Genomic DNA, 25,055 nt, shown 5'->3' with positions numbered 1-25,055 from the left:
ATGTTTTTGTTGGCTTCTCCTACTGCTTTGTGACAAAACTGATTACCTCACTTCCAGTGGGCGGGTATATCCTGCGCCTCCTAGTGGCTAGAGCATATACCCATTAGTAAGGTATCCCCCAACGAAGGCTACAAGAAAGAGATTTTACGGTGAGTACAAAAAAATCTCTTTTTCAATTTGCTCACACAAATAAAAAATTTTGGGTTTGCCAATAAATAACTTTAACTGACAAAACTAATAATGAAGAAAAAACTATTTAAAATTAATCAGACCTTGCTTTTGAATTGTGGTTCAACAGAATCATAAAAATAAAAAATGAAATTGATCTGCCCAAAAATGATGGTACCTGAACTTAAAGGAGTAGTCCAGTGGTGACTCAGTGGTTTACAACTTATCCCCTATCTTAAGGATAGGGGATAAGTTGCAGATTGCGGGGGGTCCGACCCCTGGTCCCCCCCGCGATCTCCTGTACGGAGCCCCGACAGCCCGCGGGAAGGGGGCGTGTCGACCTCCGCACGAAGAGGCGGCCGACACGCCCCCTCAATACAACTCTATGGCAGAGCCGAAGCGCAGCCTTCGGCAATCTCCGGCTCTGCCATTGAGATGTATTGAGGGGGCGTGTCGGCCGCCGCCTCGTGCGGGGGTCGACACCCGCTATCTCGGCGGAGAGCCGGGGCCCCGTACAGAGAGATCGCGGGGGGCCCCAGCGGTCGGACCCCCCGCGATCTCAAACTTATCCCCTATCCTTAGGATAGGGGATAAGTTTTTCACCACTGGACTACCCCTTTAATATTCTCTTGCACAACCTACTGACATAGTCACTGCAGTCACATGATTTCTGTAAGTCTTAATGAGCCTTCTCCAGGTATCTTGGCCCACTCCTCATAAGATCCTGCTCCAGCTGTCTCAGGTGTGAAGGTGTCTTCTCCAGACTGCATGTTTCAGCTCCTTCCACAGATGTTCAATAGGATTCAGATCAGGGCTCATAGAAGGCCACTTCAGAAAAGTCCAGTGTTTTGTTCTTAGCCTTTCTTGGGTGTTTTAGCTGTGTTTTGCCTGCAACAGAGACCAAGCTTCCTAACACCGGGCAGCTTATTTTGCTCCAGAATGCATTGGTAATCTTGAGCTCAAGTTTTGTCTCTTCGGTCCTTTTGACAGATGAAGCAAAACTGGAGCTTTTTGACAAGTCACATTAGCTCTATGTTCGCAGATGCAAAAATGAAGCATACAAAGAGAAGAACACTTTACAGCATGAATGAGGGACTGTTATGTATTGGGATTGCTTTGTTGCATCTGGCAGAGGGTGTCTTAAATCTGTCACTGACGAAGGGCGCACATGCGCCTGAAAGCTGTCTGATGCTTTGCTAGCAATTACTGTACTTGTTTTATTGTGGATCGTCTAATAAAGCTGGAATCATCTGACATTGCTGGATCTCTGCTTTTCTTTCCGAGTACTTTGCACCTGGCTGTGTGCTGGATCCGGGCAAGTCCATGTCGTAGGATGTGAGCTGGATACAGGACTCTCGCTTACATTGTCTTAAAGAGGTACACCGCCCCTAGACATCTTATACCCTATCCAAAGGATAGGGGATAAGATGTCTGATCGTGGGGGTTCCTCCGCTGGGGACCCCCTTGATCTCGGCTGCGGCACCCCGCCTTCATCACTGCACAGAGTGAACTCGCTCTATGCGTAATGACGGGCGATACAAGGGCCGGAGCATTGTGACGTCACGGACCCCCCTAAATGCAAGTCTATGGGAGGGGGCGTGGTGTGGTAAAATATCCTTCCAGTCCTCATCTTCAATCCTTATTGTAGCAAACTCTTCTTATGTCTTCTACTGACTCCTAGTATAGGAAGCCCACAATGTTTATATGTGGAAATCCTTACAGCTTGCAAGAAATAGACAAGGCAGTGAATACTTTACTGTTCTTCCCCAAAGGGGTCTCTCCCAGTTATTAAATCATCATAAATCCATTGGTTTTGTGGCTCTGTTGTTCTCTCTTGCCACTTGAGATGATCACTGTACTCCATCACAGCTCTCCCACCCTGCCTGCTCCTGGCCCACAGGCTCTTGCAAGTTCTCCACCCAGAGCTGCTGCAGAACCTCTCTTTACACAGCAGATGCAGTGAAGTTAGGAGCTGGTGAGCTGCTGAAACACCACACTGAAAATGAAAGTACAGAACCTGCTGCCAGCGTTGTGTCAAGCAAAAGCATATAGAAGCTAGTACAAATTGTGACAACACTGCTAATAGTAAGTTATATGCCTTGGGGTGATAGCTTTATTTAAATACAATTCTAAGATACTGAAACACCTCTTTAATCTACCAAAAATCTCTCAAGGCACCGATAACAGTGTATAGAAATACTCGATACTCAAGCTTGCCCCATACCCAGCGGCTCCCAGCTGCTGCTTAATAGTGGGCATGCAGTGATCTCAGTTGCAATCTTATACCTGTTTACATGCTGTTGTGAAAAATGACACTATTAAAACAGTGTTCGGCGCCTGTTATTGGTTGCCCAGGGGCTGAATAAGATCCATGTGATACAAACTTGGGGGAGCTGGTCCATTGTCATGTCATTGTCATGTCAACATCGCTGCTGTGACTGAGCTACCAATACAGTTTGCCATAGGCAGTCTGAACGAGTGGATCACTGATAAAATGGATCAGTGTTATACATTTTGTTCCGAACGCTGAGCAGCGGAGTACCCCTTTAAGTCTAGATTAGAAGCTGTTTTTATACACTAAGATGCTTATCTTTCAGGGGTTTCATATTAAAATGGTAATATTTTGACCACAGAAAGCATTTATTTTGGAAAGTTTTTGTATTGTGTAACATATGTTTCTTTCCTTTCAGGGACCTTCCTGAAATTCTTCACTCTAAATGTAGAGTACCCAGACATGCTGGTAGCAGGGCAACGCTGGACAATTTAAAGTTATTCCAAGGTGAGAACAAGGTTACGTCATTACATTCATGTTGTTCTATTATTTTTGTTATCACCTATATTTTAGCAAAGTTACAGTTCAACAAAAAAGAGCTCATAGATAAATAATTGAAACTTGGTTGTTATCCCTAGATAATTTCATTGATTTGTAGTCGGCTGAAGAAAAAGAAAGTTGTACTGTATTATATTGCTTATATGGAGTCTACCCTTAGCTCTGAGATAGTTCAAGTCTTCTAGTCGGGCAGTGTATACCCATAAATCGACCACACAATGTCTGGTGTTAGGTTCCCATATAGCTGCCCCATTGTTGTATTTCTACAGCTCTTCTCTGCACAACAGAGGCAGGGAGTTGGCTTGCTGAGCTTCCCTGCCTCCTCTATATGCTGCACTATGCCTGACCTTCATATGAATATAACATTTTCTGTGAGAGCCTGCGGTCATGTCAGCGTTCTGCTATTGTAGCAGAGCGCAGGTGCCGCTTTTACAGTTGTAGCGAGGGAGCGGTGTCTGCTCTCTGCTACAATAGCAGAGCCATTGGTCTGTGTATGATGGTTTTTATTCAGTATTATTATGTTGGTATTATCCAGTAACTATGTGGTGGTAATGGTAGTGGTCATGGTGTGGCACAATGTTTTGTTCCTTGTCTGGTTGTGTTATTGGTGATACTGGTGTATAGATTTTATTTAAACAAAAAAGTTTTATTTACCGTAGTTACTGCAGTAGTAATATTTTTTTCCTGGGGTGTGTCGTGACTTATCAAGGATAAGTGTGGTCCTGAGCTCGCCCAGACCTCTGTCCATGGCTTTTGGGTTGCCCACCTCCTTAAAGGGTGGCCCCAACCACAGTGTAAGGTTGCAGGGCATAGCAAATAAAAAATAAATAAATAAACACCAAACAGAAGTCAGGGAAACAGGCCAAGTTGCAATGAGTTTAACCCTTCCAGGAACAAGGGCGTACAGGTACACCCTCGGACCCTGGTACTTAAAGGGGTACTCCGCTCCTAGACATCTTATCCCCTATCCAAAGGATAGGGGATAAGATGTCAGATCGCCACGGTCCCGCTGCACGGGACCCCCGGGATTGCCGCTGTGGCACTCCGCTGTCATTACTGCACAGAGCGAGTTCGCTCTGCACGTAATGACGGGCAGTACAGGGGCCGGAGCATCGTTACGTCACGGCCCCGCCCCTCGTGACGTCACGGCCCGCCCCCTCAATACGAGTCTATGGGAGGGGGCGTGGCGGTTGTCGCACCCTGCCATAGACTTGTATTAAGGGGGCGGGCCGTGATGTAATGAGGGGCGGAGCCATGACATCACGTTGCTCCGTCCCCTGTATCGCCCATCATTACGCACAGAGCGAACTTGCTCTGTGCAGTAATGACAGTGGGGTGCCGCAGCGGCGATCCCGAGGGTCCCCAGCAGCGGGACCGCGGATAGGGGATAAAATGTCTAGGGGCGGAGTACCCCTTTAAGGACCAAGGGTGTACCTATACCCGCTAGTCCCATTAACAGGGTTTAAACTGTTCTCACCAGCGGAGAACGGGTTAAACCCAGTTGGTCCTACTGTAGGCAGCCAGGACCCACGGCTAATGCTGGGCACCAACGATCAGGCCAATGCCCGGTATTAACCCTTTAGATGCCACTATCAAAGTTGATAGCGGCATCTAAAATGAAAGCGAAACTGTCCCAGCAGCTCAGAGGAGCTGATCGGGACTATTGCGACATAATAGCGATCTCCCGTTCAGCTTACCGGACCATGAGAGGGTCCTCACCTGCCTCTCCGTTGTGCGATCTGCGATCTACTGCTCCTTGCCTGCACGGCAGTCTAGAGCAGCAGAGCCCTGGTGACACTGATCAATGCTATGGCATAGCACTGATCAGTATATGCAATCATAAGATTGCACGTTTTAGCCCCAGTTTGCTGTCTGGGCATGCTGCGAGTTGTAGTTTTGCAACATCTGGAGGGCCACAGTTTTGAGACCACTGAACAGTGATTTACAACCTGAACCCCTCTAAATCTAGCAAAACTACAACTCCCAGCATTCAGGAACAGCATAAGGCTGTCTTGGCATGCTGGGAGTTGTACTTGCGTGCCTCCAGCCATTGCATAACTACATCTCCCAGCATGCCCTTCCGCAATCAGTACATGCTGGGAGTTGTAGTTTTGCAACAGCTGGAGGCACACTGGTTGGAAAATACTGAGTTAGGTCAGAGAACCTAACTCAAGGTTTTCCAACCAGTGTGCCTCCAGCTGTTGCAAAACTACAACTCCCAGCATGCATGGTCTGTCAGTGCATGCTGGGAGTTGTAGTTTTGACCCCCCTCCCCTGTGAATGTACAGGCTACATTCACACTGGCGGCAGATTACAGTGAGTTCCCCGCTTCAAATTTGAGCTGCGGCAAATTTTCCGGCGCAGCTCAAACTCCTAACTGGAGACTCAGTGTAATCTGCCTCCAGTGTGAATGTAACCTAAAAACACTACACTACACTTACATAAAATAAAGAGTAAAACACTACATATACACACGTACACTGCCCCCCCTACCACCCCCCTTCCCCAATAAAAATGAAAAACGTATTGTACAGCAGTGTTTCTAAGATGGAGCCTCCAGCTGTTGCAAAACTAAAACTCCCAGCATTTCTGCACAGCAATTGACTGTCCAAGCATGCTGGGAGTTTTACAACAGCTGGAGGCACCCTGTTTGGGAATCACTGGCATAGAATACCCCTATGCAAGTCCCTAATTCAGGCCTCAAATGCGCATGGCGCTCTCACTTTGGAGCCCTGTCGTATTTCAAGGCAACAGAATAGGGTCACATATGGGGTATCGCTGTACTCGGGAGAAATTGCCTAACAAATTTTGGGGGGCTTTTTCTCCTTTTACCCCTTACGAAAAGGAACAGTTGGGGTCTACACCAGCATGTTAGTGCAAAAAAAATAAACATTTTTACACTAACATGCTGGTGTTGCCCTATACTTTTCATTTTCACAAGAGGTAAAAGGGAAAAACGCCCCCCAAAATTTGAAACGCAATTTCTCACGAGTACGTAGATACCCCATATGTGGGCGCAAAGTGCTCTGGGGGCGCACAACAAGGCCCAGAAGGGAGAGTGCGCCATGTACATTTGAGGTGATTTGCACAGGGGTGGCTGATTGTTACAGCGGTTCTGACAAACGCAAAAAAAAAACACACCCACATGTGACCCCATTTTGGAAACTACACCCTTCACGGAATGTAATGAGGGGTGCAGTGAGAATTTACACCCCACAGGTGTCTGACGGATCTTTGGAACAGTGGTCCGTGAAAATGAAAAATTTTGCACAGCCCACTGTTCCAAAGATCTGTCAGACACCAGTGGGGGGTAAATGCTCACTGTACCCTTCATTACATTCTGTGAGGGGTCTAGTTTCCAAAATGGTATGCCATGTGTTTTTTTTGCTGTCCTGGCACCATAGGGGCTTCCTAAATGTGACATGCCCCCCGAGCAACATTTGCTCTCAGAAAGCCAAATATGACGCCTTCTCTTCTGAGCATTGTAGTTCGCCCACAGTGCACTTCAGGTCCACTTATGGGGTACCTCCATACTCAGAAGAGATGGGGTTACAAATTTTGGGGGGTCTTTTCTGCTATTAACCCTTTAAAAAATTAGAAATTTTGGGGAAAACCAACATTTTTGGGGAAAAAAAATTGTTATTTACATATGCAAAAGTCGTGAAACACCTGTGGGGTATTAAGGCTCAGTTTTTTTTGCTGTTCTGGCACCATAGGGGCTTCCTAAATGCGACATGCCCCCCAAAAACCATTTCAGAAAAACGTACTCTCCAAAATCCCCTTGTCGCTCCTTTGCTTCTGAGCCCTTTACTGCGCCCGCCGAACACTTTACATAGACATATGAGGTATGTGCTTACTCGAGAGAAATTGGGTTACACATACAAGTATACATTTTCTCCTTTTACCCCTTGTAAAAATTCAAAAATTGGGTCTACAAGAACATGCGAGTGTAAAAAATGAAGATTTTGAATTTTCTCCTTCACTTTGCTGCTTTTCCTGTGAAACACTTAAAGGGTTAAACATTTACTGAATGTCATTTTGAATACTTTGGGGGTGCAGTTTTTATAATGGGGTCATTTAAGGGGTATTTCTAATATGAAGACCCTTCAAATACACTTCAAACCTGAACTAGTCCCTGAAAAATTGTGAGTTTGAAAATGTTGTGAAAAATTGGAAAATTGCTGCTGAACTTTGAAGCCCTCTGGTGTCTTCCAAAAGAAAAAAACTCGTCAATTTTATGATGCAATCATAAAGTAGACATATTGTATATGTGAATCCCCAAAAAAATATTTGGAATATCCATTTTCCTTACAAGCAGAGAGCTTCAAAGTTAGAAAAATGCAAAATTTTAAATTTTTTCATAAAATTTGGGGATTTTTCACCAAGAAAGGATGCAAGTTACCACAAAAATGTACCACTATGTTAAAGTAGATTATGTCACGAAAAAACTATCTCAGAATCAGAATGATAAGTAAAAGCATTCCAGAGTTATTAATGTTTAAAGTGACAGTGGTCAGATTTGCAAAAAAGGGCTTCGTCCTAGAGGTGAAAATGGGCTCCGTCCTTAACCCCTTAAGGACTCAGGGTTTTTCCGTTTTTGCACTTTCGTTTTTTCCTCCTTACCTTTTAAAAATCATAACCCTTTCAATTTTCCACCTAAAAATCCATATTATGGCTTATTTTTTGCGTTGCCAATTCTACTTTGCAGTGACATTAGTCATTTTACCCAAAAATGCACGGCGAAACGGAAAAAAAAATCATTGTGCGACAAAATCGAAAAAAAAACGCCATTTTGTAACTTTTGGGAGCTTTCGTTTCTACGCAGTGCATATTTCGGTAAAAATTACACCTTATCATTATTCTGTAGGTCCATACGGTTAAAATGATACCCTACTTATATAGGTTTGATTTTGTCGCACTTCTGGAAAAAATCATAACTACATGCAGGAAAATTTATACGTTTAAAAATGTCATCTTCTGACCCCTATAACTTTTTTATTTTTCCATGTATGGGGTGGTATGAGGACTCATTTTTTGCGCCGTGATCTGAAGTTTTTATCGGTATGATTTTTGTTTTGATCGGACTTTTTGATCACTTTTTATTCATTTTTTAATGATATAAAAAGTGACCAAAATACGCTTTTTTGGACTTTGGAATTTTTTTGCGCGTACGCCATTGACCGTACGGCTTAATTAATGATATATTTTTATAGTTCGGACATTTACGCACGCGGCGATACCACATATGTTTATTTTTTATTTTTTTTACACTGTTTTATTTTTTTTATGGGAAAAGGGGGGTGATTCAAACTTTTATTAGGGAAGGGGTTAAATGACCTTTATTAACACTTTTTTTTTACATTTTTTTTGCAGTGTTATAGGTCCCATAGGGACCTATAACACTGCACACACTGATCTCTAATGCTGATCACTGGCGTGCATTAACACGCCTGTGATCAGCATTATCGGCGCTTGACTGCTCCTGCCTGGATCTCAGGCACGGAGCAGTCATTCGTCGATCGGACACCGAGGAGGCAGGTAAGAGCCCTCCCGGTGTCCGATCAGCTGTTCGGGACGCCGCGATTTCACCGCGGCGGTCCCGAACAGCCCGACTGAGCAGCCGGGTCACTTTCACTTTCGAAGCGGCGGTCAGCTTTGACCGCCGCTTCTAAAGGGTTAATACCGCACATCGCCGCGATCGGCGATGTGTGGTATTAGCCGCGGGTCCCGGCCGTTGATTAGCGCCGGGACCCACGCGATATGATGCGGGATCGCGGCGCGATCCCGCTTCATATCGCGGGAGCCGGCGCAGGACGTAAATATACGTCCTGCGTCGTTAAGGGGTTAAGGGGTTAAAGGGGTACTCCACTAGAAAACTTTTTTTTTTTTTTTTATCAACTGGTGCCAGAAAGTTAAACAGATTTGTAAATTACTTCTGTTAAAAAATCTTGATGCTTCCAGTACTTACCAGCTGCTGTATGATCCAAAGGAAGTTATTTTCTTTTTAAATTTCCTTTCCACCTACCGCAGTGCTCTCTGCTGACACCTCTGTCCATGTCAGGAACTGTCCAGAGCAAGAACAAATCCCCATAGCAAACCTCTCCTGCTCTGGACAGCTCCTGAGACAGACAGACAGGTGTCAACAGAGAGCACTCTGGATCATAACAGCAGCTGATTAGTACTGGAAGGATTAAGATTTTTTAATAGAAGTCATTTACAAAGCTGTTGAACTTTCTGGCACCAGTTGATTTAAAAAAATATAAAATAAAAAAATAAAAGTTTTCTAGTGGAGTACCCCTTTAAAGTGAAAATGGGCTTGGTCCTTAAGGGGTTAACAGGCACAGAAGTAAAGACAAAAACTAAATCCAGGAAATAAACAAGCAGGCAGATAAAGAGAAGTCAAAGGGACTGTGCAAAAACCTAGATGGCGGCGCAGTACAATTACAAAAAAAAAAACTAAAGATTAATCACAGAACAAGCCAAGGTCAGAATACACAGAAATAAAGCAAAGCACAAGTTGAGAGCTAGTGAGGAAAATTAACTATATCACAAACAATGAAGCAGAAGATAGCCTTATGAAGACCATCTCAGGAGGGTGCGGGTACTAAGGCCAGAGTTGATTGGCCCTGCACCTGCAGCTCCTGAGTGGCCAGAGCACAGCATGTGATAAAGTCCCATGCAAATCAATGGGAAATGTATGTTCTCACATAACTTCCATATGGCTGGAGATATTTCATTACCTGGTACACATATTATGAGTCGGGATATGAGGACGGGATGGGAGGTCGAGATAGGAGGTCTGGATAGGAGGACGGGTAGGAGGTCGGGATAGGAGGACAAGATAGGAGGACGGGATAGGAGGTCTGGATAGGAGGTTGGGATAGGAGGACGGGATCGGAGGTCAAGATTGCAGGGCGGGAAAGGAGGACGGAATAGGAGGACAGGATAGGAGGATGGGCTAGGAGGATGGGATAGGAAGTCGGGACAGGAGGTCGAGATAGGATGACGGGCTAGGAGGATGGGATAGGAAGTCGGGACAGGAGGTCAAGATAGGAGGACAGGATAGGAGGTCGGGATGTGTTGTTGGGATATGACAACAATATATGAGGACTGCATATGAAGTCATAAGCTTCCTCCTTTGTTTTTTTTCCTCCCCAAAAAGGATTAGGAAGGAAAAACCGGGCAACGCCTGGTACTCAGCTAGTATAAAAAAAAAAGCCTTCCCGGCAGCTCAGTGAAACCGCAGTGTCCCGATCAGCTTAGAATACGGCACGAGGGCCCTTACCTGCCTCCTCGCCGTCCGATCTCTTCTGTAATGCTCCAGCCAGGCTCAACAGGCTGGAGCAATTGAGTGCAGATAACACTGATCAATGCTATGCTGTGGCATAGTATTTAACAGTGTATGCAATTAGAAGACTGCATGTAATTGTCCCCTATGGGGACTATAAAATAGTGTAAAAAATAAAATAAAGTAAACAAATGTGAATTAACCCTCTTCTCTAATAAAAGTTTGAATCACCCCCTTTTCTCATAAAAAAAAAAATATATATAAATATGTAAACAAAAATAAACATATGTGGTATCGCCGCGTGTATAAATGTCTGAACTATAAAAATATAATGTTAATTAAACCGCACAGCCAATGGCGTATATGTAAAATCCAAGTCCAAAATTGCGTATTTTTGGTTAATTTGTATATCCTAAAAAAATTTATAAAAAGCGATCAAAAAGTCTAATCAAAACAAAAATGGTATCGATAAAAACTACAAACAAATTAGCCTTCACATAGTCCCGTATGCAGAAAAATAAAAAAGTTATAGGGGTCAGAAGATGACAATTTTAAACATACTAATTTTGGCGCATGTAGTTATCATTTTTTTTAAGTAGTAAAATAAAACCTACATAAATTGGGTATCCTTGTAACTGTATGGACCTACAGAATAAATATAAGGTGTAATTTTTACCAAAAAGTGCACTGCGTAGAAACGGAAGCTACTAAAACTTACAAAATGGCATTTTTATTTATTTAGTTTTATTTTGTCCCACAAATAATTGTTTTTTTGGTTTCGTCACAGATTTTGTGGTGAAATGACTGATGTCATGTTAAAAAAGTAAAATTGGTAGCACATAAAACAAGCCCTAATATAGGTCTGTTGGTGGAAAACTGAGAGCATTATTATTTTTAGAAGGTGAGGAGGAAAATGAAAGGGTTAAAGGGGTACTCCGGGGGGGGGGGGGGGGGGGATTATATCAACTGGTGCCAGAAAGTTAAACAGATTTGTAAATTACTTCTATTGAAAAATCTTAATCCTTACAGTACTTATCAGTTAATGTATGGTCCAGAGGAAGTTGTATAGTTCCTTTCTGTCTGACCACAGTGCTCTTTGCTGACACCTCTGTCCAAGCTAGGAACTGTCCATGGAACTGACATGGACAGAGGTGTCAGTAGAGAGCACTGTGGTCAGACAGAAAATAACTATACAACTTCTGTAGTATACAGCAGCTGATAAGTACTGGAAGGATTACGTTTTTTTAATAGAAGTAATTTACAAATCTGGTTAAAGGGGTATTCCGGGCAAAACATTTTTATCCCCTATCCACCCCTTTGGATAGGGGATAAAATATTTTTGCCCGGAAATACCCCTTTAACTTTCTGGCACCAGTTGATTTTAAAAAGTTTTTTTCCACCGGAGTACCCCTTTATTAAGATTACTCCAATCATTAGAGTCTGAGCGCTGTTTCACTTTGCTCCCTTTTCGTTGCAGGAGATGAGCACTATAAAAAGTCTGAAAGCCCTTCTCCTGCAGCAGGGAGAGGGTGGAGGGTAACCGCATATGGCTAAACGCTTCACCCTGTTAATTTTAGCGATCATAGGGGTTTTGGCACCTGGGCCCTCACTGATCAAAACTTTTGTAATTTCAGATGTTTTTACACTGATATAGTAAGTACCCTTTAATATATGTACAGAGTCTAATAGACAATCATCGAAGGGGTGCAGTGGTGCTAAAACATGTTTTCAGAATGGTTCTTTAAAGATAACCTAAACATCTTTACACCTTTTCTTTCCAGTTCCATTATCCCTGGATCTGAAAACTGTCAACCCAAATCTTCTGGTAACCTGCAACAGAAAATGTGTAAAATATGAGGAAGAGGCTCTGAATTTGGCCCCCTGTCCAGAGAGGTTTGACTCAAAACCATGTGTATTGGCAACCACCGGATTCAGAAAAGGGAAATATTATTGGGAAGTGGAGGTAGGAGGGGGAATATACTGGACCATTGGCATTGCAAAAGAGTCTGTCTGTAGAAAAGGAATGTTTAGAATTGAACCAGGGAGAGGAATATGGGCAATTGGTTTACTTGGCATGTATACAGATAGATATTATGCTTTTACCAACCCAGACACCCTCTTGAATCCTAAGGAACAACCTGAAAGAATTGGAGTCTTTTTAAACACTGATGAAGGCTATGTTTCCTATTACAATGCTCTGAATTTGGAACACCTTTTCACATTTCATTTTCTGCAAGTGTCTGAAAAAATCTTTCCCTTTTTTTGTGTAGGAGCCTTAGGAACGGAACTGAAACTTAACGATTCTCCTCCAAGCTATTTTTTGCAGGAAAGTTCCACAAATAAAACCAAAGCATCTTTTCATAGTTTTTATTAGAGCACATAAAGTTTATAAGCCATTAATGTGCGTACTACAAAAAAATCTCTTTAAAGTATATTACCAGCTTTTAAAAATGTAAAGCTGTATTCCTGTATTTGGAAATCCCATTTGGATTAGTTCTCTAATGGATTTCACTAAGATTGTAAGTTGGAGTCATTTTATAATATAGATGGTCAGTAGCTCGGAATTCAGTGTTAATTTACAGTTTCTGTTGTGCTATATTACATTAATCCCTCTGGGAATCCCTCTATGCTGGTACGGTTGGCCCTGGGTTCCTCCTAATGTAAAACAATACTAGACCTCACGTGGCTGGAGTGTGTCAGCAGTTCATGCAAGAAGAAGGCATTGATGCTATGGACTGGCCCGCCAGTTCCCCAGACCTGAATCCGATTGAGCACATCTGGGACATCATGTCTCGCTCCATCCACCAACGCCATGTCTCGCTCCTTGCACCACAGACTGTCCAGGAGTTGGCGGATGCTTTAGTCCAGGTCTAGGAGGACATCCCTCAGGAGACCATCCACCACCTCATTAGGAGCATGCCCAGGTGTTGTAGGGAGGTCATACGGGCACGTGGAGGCCACACACCCTACTGAGCCTCATTTTGACTTGTTTTAACCCCTTAAGGACTCTGGGTTTTTCCGTTTTTGCAGTTTCGTTTTTTCCTCCTTACCTTTAAAAAATCATAACTCTTTCAATTTTGCACCTAAAAATCCATATGATGGCTTATTTTTTGCACCAATTCTACTTTGTAATGACGTCGGTCATTTTACCCAAAAATCTACGGCGAAACGGGAAAAAAGATCATTGTGAGACAAAATTGAAAAAAAAACGCCATTTTGTAACTTTTGGGGGCTTCCGTTTCTACACAGTAAATTTTTCGGTAAAAATGACACCTTCTCTTTATTCTGTAGGTCCATACGATTAAAATGATACCCTACTTATATAGGTTTGATTTTGTCGTACTCCTGGAAAAAATCATAACTACATGCAGGAAAATGTATACGTTTAAAATTGTCATCTTCTGACCCCTATAACTTTTAAATTTTTCCGTGTATGGGGCGGTATGAGGGCTAATTTTTTGCGCCGTGATCTGAAGTTTTTAGCTGTACCATTTTTGTATTGACTTTTTGATCAGAATTTTTTTACTCATACGCCATTGACCGTGCGGTTTAATTAATGATATATTTTTATAATTCTGACATATGTTTATTTTTATTTACACAGTTTTTTTTTTTTATGGGAAAAGGGGGGTGATTCAAACTTTTATTAGGGGAGGTGTTAAATGATCTTTATTAACTTTTTTTTTTTTTTTCACTTTTTTTTTTTTGCAGTGTTATAGCTCCCATAGGGGGCTATAACACTGCACACACTGATCTTTTAAATTGATCAGTGGTTTCTCGTAAGGAACCATTGATCGATGATTCTGCCGCTTGACTGCTCATGCCTGGATCTCAGACACTGAGCAGTCATTCGGCGATCAGACAGCGAGGAGGCAGGTAGGGCTCCTCCAGCTGTCATGTCAGCTGATGCCGCGATTTTGCCGCGGCGATCCTGAACAGCTCCCTGAGCTAACCGGCATGGTTTTACTTTCACTTTAGACACGGCGTTCAACTTTGAATGCCACGCCTAAAGGGTTAATAGTGCACGGCACCGGGATCAATGCCGCGCGCTATTAGCCACGGGTCCCGTCCGTGACGGCCGTCACGCCCCCTCCCATAGACTTGCATTAAGGGGACGGGGCGTGACGTCATACGGGGCGGAGTCGTGACGTCACGTACTTCCGTTCCGGTGGTCGGGACCCAGACCCTCCAGGGCTTCCGGAGCAGAAACAGGTGGGTTCCGCATGCTATATTGCGGGGGTCCTCAGTGGCGGGACCCCCACGATCAGACATCTTATCCCCTATCCTTTGGCTAGGGGATAAGATGTCTAGAGGGGGGAGTACCCCTTTAAAACAGGACAAAGTGGTGCATGGAGGTAATAGAAGCATATTACAAAATATTATAACTTAGCATCATGGGATCAAATGCTTTATTTACGCATGATTTTCAAATCTGCAGAATCCCAGTTATATCAAAGACCACTGAATTTTTTGCAAAGCAAATATCTTCACCAAAATCTGCTTCCACTGTGGAATTGTCCACCTTTTATGAAGGGGGCAATATAGATAATATATTACTAAATTGGAGCATTGCTTTAATACAAATATCTTTTTTACTTTCTCTCTAAGGGCAGCATAACATAGGAACAGAAACACGGATACCAAATGTCTGTCCCTTATGCCAATACATGGTGTAGATTCGAAGAGGAGTCATTGAAAAGAGTCACTGTGTCCTTAAAAGACTCACCATTGCCGCTGCCCCGCCCACCTGTAAGTGATTGAAAAGTTTCTCTCTATGCTTAGTGATAGGAGGAAACCTGTCAATCAATGGCAGGTGGATGGGGAAGTGGTGACTCTTCAGGGTGCACGCAGTCAGCCAATGGGACAGACTGCTCCAAATTTGGCAGCAAATTCTAACTGACAGGTTACCTTTAAGGCTTTTTTTAACAATAATAAAGATAATAATTGTAGTAGTTGTTGATAATAGTTAAATAGTTGTTTGTTTTAAGTTTTGCATTCTGTTTGCATTTTCATTTTATTTCATGCTTTTACATTTAGGGCAATGCATGTTTAATTGAAAGTATGATAATATCTACTGCGTATGAAAAAACTTAAAAATAGTGTTCTTTAATCCACGCAGTGGGGATAGTGCAGTTTTGTGTGTGTTTGTAAACAGATCTATAAAATATGTAATGCACTTTTTTTGAATTCAGAATAAAAGTCAAATTATTACATATTTCTGCTGTTTGTGCATTGCCTTGTGTTGAGTGTGTTTATACAGGCAACACTGTGTAGGAAATATTTCCTATTGGTATATAATTTAACCTCTAAATGACCACTGATACACCTAGTTACAGCAGTCGTCTTTGTGTCATTACATAAGGAGTGGTCTCACCAACACAATCATGGGCTGCCAGAGTAACTGAGCGGTTTACTGCCATACAGTACTGAACTGTAAATGCAACCTAATGTTTGCTTATAAAAGCCCTTTTGTGGGAATAATAAATTGTAAAAAAAGAAATAAAATAGAATATTGGTGTAATTGTACTAATTATACTGATCTGCAAAATAAAGATAACAACATATCAATAAGAAAAAAGCAATAGAAATGTACGAGGGGGACATACCAGGAGGCAGGGACTTAACCAAAGACTAGATATCATTACCATGTATTAGAGTCTAGAATATATTATGGTGTTACATCTATGTCCGTATTTCAACAATTTTACTATTTTTGTTACCCTATAATATTCCGGGCTTTATGTATCACAATGTTCGGGTATGGTCCGATCCAGGTTTTAGAGCTGTTTTTTTTATTTTTTTATTGTGTCATGTGACAAAGTTCTGTGTATTTTAACATGTTCTGTGAGTAGTAAGATTACTACTCATCACTGCATGAAACGTGTCAGATAAATACAAATTTTTGTACCTGTTTTGTCCTGTGAATAACAACAATAAAAGCAAGAAGTTTTTACCTGACCACTGGGTGCTGGGCATCTCTTTGTATGGACATTGCTTCTTGAGGCTGGAGCGGTGCTGGCAGGTCCACTGCACGGGTGTGTTAAGGTGGCTGTGGTGGAGCTGCTAACCACAGCATTTGGAAACATATCAGTTTGACTGCAAAGTGATCAGTGCAAAAACTAAATTCATCAATATTAGTTGTTTTCAAACTTCATCCCTCAAATATTTTTTGAGTTAGGAGACAACAAAGCGTGCTCTAATGATCTGATCTAGTGTTTTTGATCTTGCACGGAGAACAGCATCATTTTGACACATATGAGGTATATGTCGTGATCTTTTCCAAGACATATAGTAATCATACTGCAGAAAGCATCAATGGAACTTTAAAGGGGTACTCCACTGGTTATGCAGTGTTGCGATTATATAGGCTCTAGTATACTTTTTGTATGTTCCCTGGAGTTTGGTTTCTGTATTCTATTGTGTTGTGTTGCAATCTTACCTTTTTGGTATGATCAGAAGTTCTGTAGTTTCATTGCGATCCTTTTGCTGGCGACCACTGGTTTGCTGGGTCCGGCGGCCATGTTGTGTGCGTGACGTGTTCTTCCTGGGTGTAGACGACCTTTTCGTTCCGGTCTTTTTTTTTTTTTTCGCTAACAACCTGTGTCTTAAATATTCATTTATTGTCCCGGCGCTCCTCCTTTCTAATTTGTTTTGTTTTTTCCATTGGTTGTTTATTCTTCAATCAGCCGATGACTGCGACGCAGGCGCACTTTTACCTATTTTCCTTTCTGGATTCAGTTACCTGTGCATGTGCGACAACGTGACCCTGCCTAGCAGAAAGGTGATTGGCCCAAGCAACAATGCCATACGCAAGCCAGTTAAACCAATCAGCAGGAGAAAGATGAAAGAAAAAAAAAGGGCGTATTAGGGGCAGAATAAATTATACAAATTATAACTGCGGGCAATGAATAATTAATAAGGAAAGGTGTGGGTTTGCAGAATAGACAGGCCCACATGGGCGGAAGAACATAGCAGCAGGGCGGGACATGCAGACGCCCGGGCGCCTGGGAATCGTAGTCCTCACACTACAAAACGGAAACGGAAAAACCATGAGTAACTAGCACAAAACCATGAGAGAGAAAAATAAAAAAAACGAGGAGAGCACAATGCACGGGAGCAGAGGAATGAACGCTAAACAGCCAATGCATGATGGTGAGGTAAAAACCTATATACCACCGGAGTACCCCTTTAATAAAATATTATTTTTATTACTTTACTAACTAGCCCTGAAGAGCGATGTGAGTGGTACTTCGGTGCACCTAATTTCTCCAATAGTCGTATGTGGGTTTGTAAAAAGTCACATATGTGTAAATGTGTGCCTTAAGTTATAAGTTACGCTGCACTTACGTTCTCTCTTAGCGGTAGATAACCATGGCAGACAAGTGCAGTTTTTGGGAATGCTTTAACTAGTAAATAATGTAGAAGTCCATAAAAAACAGCTGTTAATAGCTTAACCCCTTAAGGACGCAGGGTTTTTCCGTTTTTGCATTTTTATTTTTTCCTCATCACCTTCTAAAAATCATAACGTTTTAAATTTTGCACATAAAATTCCATATGTGGCTTATTTTTTGCACCACCAATTCTACTTTGCAGTGACATTAGTAATTTTACCAAAAATCTACGGCGAAACGGAAACAAAATTCATTGTGCGACAAAATTGAAGAAAAAATTTCATTTTGTAACTTTTGGGGGCTTCCGTTTCTACGCAGGGCATTTTTCCGTAAAAATAACACATTATCTTTATTCTGTAGGGCCATACGGTTAAAATGATACCCTACTTATATAGGCTGGATATTGTCGTACTTCGAAAAGAAATCATAACTACATGCAGGAAAATTTATATGTTAAAAATTCTCATCTTCTAACCCCTATGACTGTTTAATTTTTCCGCGTATGGGCCAGTATGAGGACTAATTTTTTGCGCCGTGTTCTGAAGTTTAAATCGGTACCATTTTTGTATTGATCAGACTTTTTGATCACTTTTTATTCATTTTTTCATGATATAAAAAGTGACCAAAAATACACTATTTTGGACATTGGAATTTTTTTTACGCATACGCCATTGACCGTGCGATTTAACTAACAATATATTTTTATAGTTTGGACATTGCCGCACACGGCGATACCACATATGTTTATTTTTATTTACACAGTTTTTTTTTTTTTTTTATGGGATAAGGGGGGTGATTCAAACTTTTATTGGGGAAGGGGTTAAATGACCTTTGTTAACTTTTTTTTTTCAGTGCTATAGCTCCCATAGGGACCTATAGCACTGCTTACACTGATCTCTAGCCATAGCTTTGCACGGATCAGTGAGATAGGGGCTCGATTGCTCAAGCCTGTAGCTCAGGCTTGGAGCAATCAATCGACGATCGGACGCCGCGGAGACAGGTAAGGAGACCTCCGCTTGCCCCCTAGCTGATCGGGAAATCGCGATTTTATCGCGAAGTCCCAATCAGCCCGACTGAGCTGCCAGGAAGCGTTTACTTTCACTTTCAGAAGCGGCGGTCAACTTTGATCGCCGCATCTGAATGGTTAACAGCGCGCGGCACAACGTTCGATGCCGCACGCTGTTAGCCCGAGGGTTACGGCTATGATTAGCGGGGTCACGGCCACTAGTGGTCACCATATCATCCAGAACAAAATTCAGGTCAGCTGCAGCATCATCTTTGTCCCAACTGAAGTAAAGACTGGGACAAAGTCCAGTAAGTGAGGGTGGGACTAGCACTCCTCTGTGCTCACTCCTGTCCTGTCTATCAAATTGCAGCATGAAAACAGAGAGGAGAGGGTTACAGAGCAGCCGGCAGTGACGGGATAAAGATACCCAGCACAGCAGACCCAGGGAGGAAGTGAATGCATGGTAAGAGCAAGCTCAGTGCTTGCCTAGGACATGCCCCTTCCTGAGCAGTGGATTTCAGAAAGATTGAGCAGCAGGAGAGGTTGTCACGGGCGATCAAGAGAAGGCGGAGCTTCTGAATGGGTTCTTTAGTTCTGTATATACTAGGGAAGAAGGAGGAGCTGACATTGGCCAGGTCAATGCTTGTAACACATCATGTAATGTACTGAACTGGCTTAATGTAGAGATGGTACAAGGTAAGTTAAGTAAAGTTAATGTAAGCAAATCTCCAGGACCAGATGGATTACACCCAAGAGTTCTTAGAGAGGTAAGTTCAGTAATATCTGTACCCTTGTTCACGATATTTAGAGATTCTCTGGTGTCTGGTATTGTGCCAAGGGACTGGCGCAAGGCGAATGTGGTACCAATCTTCAAGAAGGGCTCTAGGTCTTCCCCAGGAAATTATAGACCGGTAAGTTTAACGTGCATTGTGGGTAAATTGTTTGAAGGACTTATAAGGGATTGCATACAGGAATACATAGGGGATAATTGTATTATAAATGATAGCCAGCATGGGTTTACTAAGGATAGAAGTTGTCAAACCAATCTAGTTTGCTTTTATGAAGATGTGAGTAGAAGCCTTGACAGAGGAATGGCTGTGGATATAGTGTTTCTGGATTTTGCTAAAGCATTTGATACTGTCCCTCATAGACGTCTGACAGGTAAGTTAAGGTCTTTGGGCTTGGAAACTTAAGTTTGTAACTGGATTGAACACTGGCTCATGGATCGTACCCAGAGAGTGGTGGTCAATGATTCGTACTCTGATTGGTCCCCAGTTGTTAGTGGTGTACCCCAAGGTTCAGTACTGGGACCGCTGTTGATTAATTTATTTATCAATGATATAGAGGATGGTATTAACAGCTCTGTTTCCATCTTTGCAGATTACAATAAGCTTTGTAGCACAGTACAGTCTCTAGAGGATGTGTATAGGTTACAAGATGACTTGGATAGACTAAGTATCTGGGCATCCACTTGGCAAATGACGTTCAATGTGGATAAATGTAAAGTTATGCTTCTGGGTACTAATAACCTGCATGCATCGTATGTCTTAGGGGGTGTTAAACCTGCAGAGTCACTGGTAGAGAAGGATCTGGGTGTACTTGTAGATCACAGAATAGCATGCAATGTCAGACTGCTGCTTCCAAGGCCAGCAGGATATTGTCAAGTATCAAAAGAGGCATGGACTCGAGGGACAGGGACATAATACTCCCTGTCAGGCCCAAGGCCTGATTATTAAAATCCTATATGTGTATTATAAATTATAACTGTGTGTGATGTATTATCCAAGACATGGGTGACAGGTCATTCAGACGGTGTATCCTTTTGTGTATTGCATTTTATTGGGAGTTAGGCTGTTTGTTTGTATCTCCTTTGTAGTCAGAGGCCTTTTGAAGCAGCAGGATGTAAGGGGCACTCTGATCACATCATATAATCAACCCAGATAAGAGGGCCAGGAACAGAGATGCCCCCCTGGTAGGATCAGAGGGGAGGGGGGAATGGAGTCTCCCTCCAAAAAGGCAGATATATAATATTTAACAATGCTAGACTCGGTGTGTTCAAGGCTGTGCAAAGAGCTGGACTCTCTCTGACAAGGATGGCTATACCATCGTGCTGTAAGAACTTCATTTTTGTTTTCTGAACTTGCCTTGCTAAACTCTTTCATATTTTTGTAACTGTATGTAATTTGTTTCTGTATTTTTATATAGTCAGCACTGTGATACCTTTTATCAGATGAAATGTTTAATTAATCAGCTCTGGTCTTTGATCTCTAAATATATGAGCTCACCTTTCTGAAGGCAGCTCTGGTGGAAACACGTTTATCTAAGGGTTAATTTGGTGACTTGCTGGGACTAGTAGTGGATACCCAGAGGTCTGGTGGCCTTAACCCTTGCACTATCACACTCTCTCTAATGTCTTGGCTGGACCGATAGGGTGTGATCGTGACACTCTCCCTTTTATAAAGCATTGTTACGGTCTCACCTGGAATATGCTGTTCAGTTTTGGTCACCAGTCCATAAAAGGGACACTATGTTGCTGGAAAGGGTGCAGAGACGCGCGACTAAACTAATATGGGGCATGGAACATCTTAGCTATGAGGAGCGATTAAAGGAGTTACAATTGTTTAGTCTTGAGAAGAGACGTTTAAGGGGGGATATGATAAACGTATATAAATATATTAATGGCCCATACAAAACATATGGAGAAAAACTGTTCCAGGTTAAGCCCCCTCAAAGGACAAGGGTGCACTCCCTCCGTTTGGAGAAGAAAGGGTTTAGTCTCAAGGGGCGACACGCCTTCTTTACCATAAGAACTGTGAATTTATGGAACAGTCTACCTCAGGAACTAGTCACAGCAGGAACGATTAATAAATTTAAAACAGGGTTAGATACATTCCTGGAACAAAATAACATTAATGCTTATGCAGAAATATAAAATCCTATCCCTTCCCCCAATATTCCACCACACCCCTACCCTTCAATTCCCTGGTTGAACTTGATGGACGTATGTCTTTTTTCGACCGTACTAACTATGTAACAGAGGAATTTGTGAGCCGAATTAACCATCTGTGTATCTGTAACAATTTGATGTTTACTCTATGTTCTGATTTACTGATATGGGGCCATTTTTTTCATTTATGCACGAAATCCTTTGTAAACAATTGTCCTATAGAGGAGGGCTAAGGCTATGTTCAAATGTTGAGGTTTTTAACACAATTGGAAATTTGAAGATGAAATGTGCGAGAGTTTAGGTGAAGCTTCAAATTTGGAAAATAAGTTGTTAAATTAATATTTCTAATCATGATTGAGAAATATAAACCTATTAGCACAAATAAATTATACAGGTCATTGCTGTATACCCCGGAGTGATATTTCCAATGTAATCTTTCCAGTGATTTCTTCTCACATTAATTAACCGCATAGCTTCTAATTAGCCCCTTTTAATGATCAACACCATAGGATATCTCCAGAGATAAATACCTCTTTGTACGAGCAAGGACGCTCAGGGAGCATGAGAAACCTCAGAACTCTAAGGGTTATACTATCTTGTTATTTGCTGTATAACATTACAAACTCAGATTACTATTCTCCTGTGTATTAATATTAATACTGTTTTTAGAGTTAAGAAACTGATGCTGTAATTACAATACAATTGTTACACTTGATTCATCATGCAAATCAATATCAGTTTATCTTTTGTCAATATATTACAACTTTATGAAGTGATGAAACACAATAATGTGGTGAAGCAATGTTGAATGCCCATATAATGAGTATTTGTTAGGCAAAATGAAAGGGAAAACCCCTTTTAAGTCCATTAAAGTTACACCTGCACATCCCGATCGAAATGCATGGATCGTTTCCAGGAGTGCATAATGGAGCAGTTTTTAAAATTACGTAATAAGATTCATACCAGGCATCCCATAGCATGTAATCTAACCCAAGGTGAATGAAAAGCAGTCGGGGAGCTCAGGCTGGACCTTGATTTGATAAATAATATGTCCGATAAGGGGGACTTGTTAGGGCAATGGATACAATGATGTATGTGGAACAAATCCAAGTTATGCTGAATGATGCTTCCACATACATTAAACCTGGAAGTAATCCCATGACAAATACTGCAAAGAATTGTCCAGCCTCTCATAGGAGGGTATCCCCCAAGGTGTGGTTACTTAACATCAGAGAGGTTAGTTGCATGTTAGTGAACCTCCCCTGATGTGTCCAATTCTGTCCACCGTGTGCTCCCTGCTTGAATGCATCTCTGTGTGACTATGCCAGCTCTTACAACCTCTAGTCCAATGTGTCCCTAGTTTTCTCACAGAAACCAAGGATGTACTTTTAGGATTGGCCAATGTACAGTGGAGTGAGGGATGGTGCTGGGTGACATATGACGTTGCCTCGTTCTATACTAGCATTCCATGGAATGTCACTCTAAAAGCTTTGGAATTTTATCTTACCAAGTTTAGATCTTTGTTTTGTTTTGATCCCAAATAAGCTTTTACTCTGGGTGACCAGCTCTCACCTAGCGTTATTCGTTCAAGCCTCGCTTAGTGTGATACATGGTTACACTGTTGCTGATTTCATAGACACGTTAGAATTCGGTGTAAAACTTGTATGTTTTCCTGACAACAGGGATGCCATTTTTCCATCAAACAGGTTTTGAATTGCTGTTCTATGAACATTTTCTATGTGATTGTGTGTTAGACATGCCAGATAAAATATGGTGGTACCAATTTGAAATTTAGGACTTACATCCTAAAACATCAGAATGACATAGATAACAATTCTTCTAGAAACAAATAAGGAATATTGCACATTTTGTAAATGTTCATAATTGCTCTTATTCTATAGAGAAGGTACTACCTGGTGTTATGAGAGGAGACATGCACAGGAGACTACTCAACAGGGAGGCTTTATGGCAGTTTACATTAAATACCTGAGCACCCTCAGGGTTAAACCTATAGCAAGAGCTTTTATTTCATGAATATGTAAGAAGAAAGTATGAATGCACTCACGGTAATGCTGCTCAATCTGTGTCTTGCTTTATTTCATCGATGTAACAGACCTCACGGTAACACAAGGACAGGCTGCCAGGCTGGAGAGGAGATTAGCAGGGACGTCTCACCTGGGCTACGGCGACTGTTTCATACCCACTGGCTTTTCGTCAGGTCTCCTGGTGATGTCATCTTTTATTTCATTATTAACCATTTGTGCCAAATATGCTCCTCTGCTGACTTTTTTACCTGCTGTGCATTTTTCCACTTTCGTATTGTTGGAACGCCCTGGTCTTCCATCCTTTACGGTCTTTACCTCCTAGTTCCCACTACAAGGTGCACTCTAAATGTCCATCCTGTGCCATCTCAAATTTATGTTAAGATGCTGGCTATGGTAACATTTTTGCTTTATTATATTCAGCAAACAGTGTAGGTCATACTTTTACATACACTTAGGTTGAAGACAGAGTTGCAGCTACTGTCCCTGAGACTGGGTTGTAGACAACTTTAAAAAAAAAATGGGGTGTGGCTTTCCAATGGAAAGATCCGGCCTCAGTTGGGTTGGGGTCATCTGATTTCTAAAGGACCTGTTGGTTAGTTTCCCCACTCCTTATAACTTTGACTAGTCCATGACTTTAGCTGTACGACTAGAGAGGGAATGGTCTGTGACTCCTTATTCCTGTCCACTGCAAGCTCCTCAGTTTCCCACAAACCCACCTACGCCCAAGGAAGAACCCATGTAACTTGGTTGCAAATTGACTCCACAGGAGCAGAGATGGCTGCACTGAAGTGAAGGCCTGTGTTTCCACTGTGGTGAAGATGGCCACTTTCTAAAATCCTGTTCTAAATGTCCGTGCCTGAGGCCATTTGTGAGTATGGGATGGACTGCACCCAGGCACAATAGAAATTTTTCCACACCCAGACATCACTCTCTGACACGAACAGAACGTGGCACCAGCGAAGTATGCAGAGGCCCCCCCCCCCCCCCTATAGGGGTGTTATTGGTAATATTGGTGTCTGTATACTGGATTTTGTAATGGTGGGAGTATCATTGGTGATATTTCCTCTTGTATACTGGTATTTGGTAATTGTATAATTTATGTAGAGGTACATGGTATGATATTGGAAAATTATCTTTTGTAAAGGGGAGAGGTTTATAAGATAGCCACATCTCCCAGGGGCAAGACAAAAAAAACAACTTCCTAGTCAGGCGCTACTTGTGGAAATCTATCAAACCAGAGTAGATATAGATAAATCCATAGCTGTTTAGTAATAGATAAAACAAAAAATAAATTGGGGTAACAGATAAAAACCCAGGTGCTTATTTATTTAAAAAGTCGGGTTGTATTTGTACTCTGGCTTTCATTCCGACTCTGTCCTT

At 42.1% G+C, this 25,055-nt stretch overlaps 1 protein-coding gene across 6 annotated transcripts in view; it reads left to right on the top strand.

The window, feature by feature from the left end:
* LOC130358853 (E3 ubiquitin-protein ligase TRIM39-like) overlaps window positions 1-15,893 on the top strand; it is a 63,022-nt gene extending 47,129 nt beyond the window's left edge. For 4 of the 6 annotated variants that reach the window (XM_056562729.1, XM_056562731.1, XM_056562730.1 and 1 more), the window contains exons 6-7: window positions 2,859-2,947; window positions 12,068-15,893. In XM_056562729.1, coding sequence (XP_056418704.1) covers window positions 2,859-2,947; window positions 12,068-12,660 — 682 coding nt within the window. In that variant the 3' untranslated portion in view covers window positions 12,661-15,893. The remainder of the gene's footprint in view (window positions 1-2,858; window positions 2,948-12,067) is intronic. The other 2 variants (XM_056562735.1, XM_056562734.1) reach the window with 2 other exon arrangements.
* The last annotated feature ends 9,162 nt before the right edge of the window (window positions 15,894-25,055 follow it).

This window comes from Hyla sarda, chromosome 2, assembly GCF_029499605.1.
Source record: "Hyla sarda isolate aHylSar1 chromosome 2, aHylSar1.hap1, whole genome shotgun sequence".
Taxonomy (NCBI): domain Eukaryota; kingdom Metazoa; phylum Chordata; class Amphibia; order Anura; family Hylidae; genus Hyla; species Hyla sarda.
Note: the sequence above shows the minus strand (reverse complement) of the source record. Positions and strands in the feature narration are given on the sequence as shown.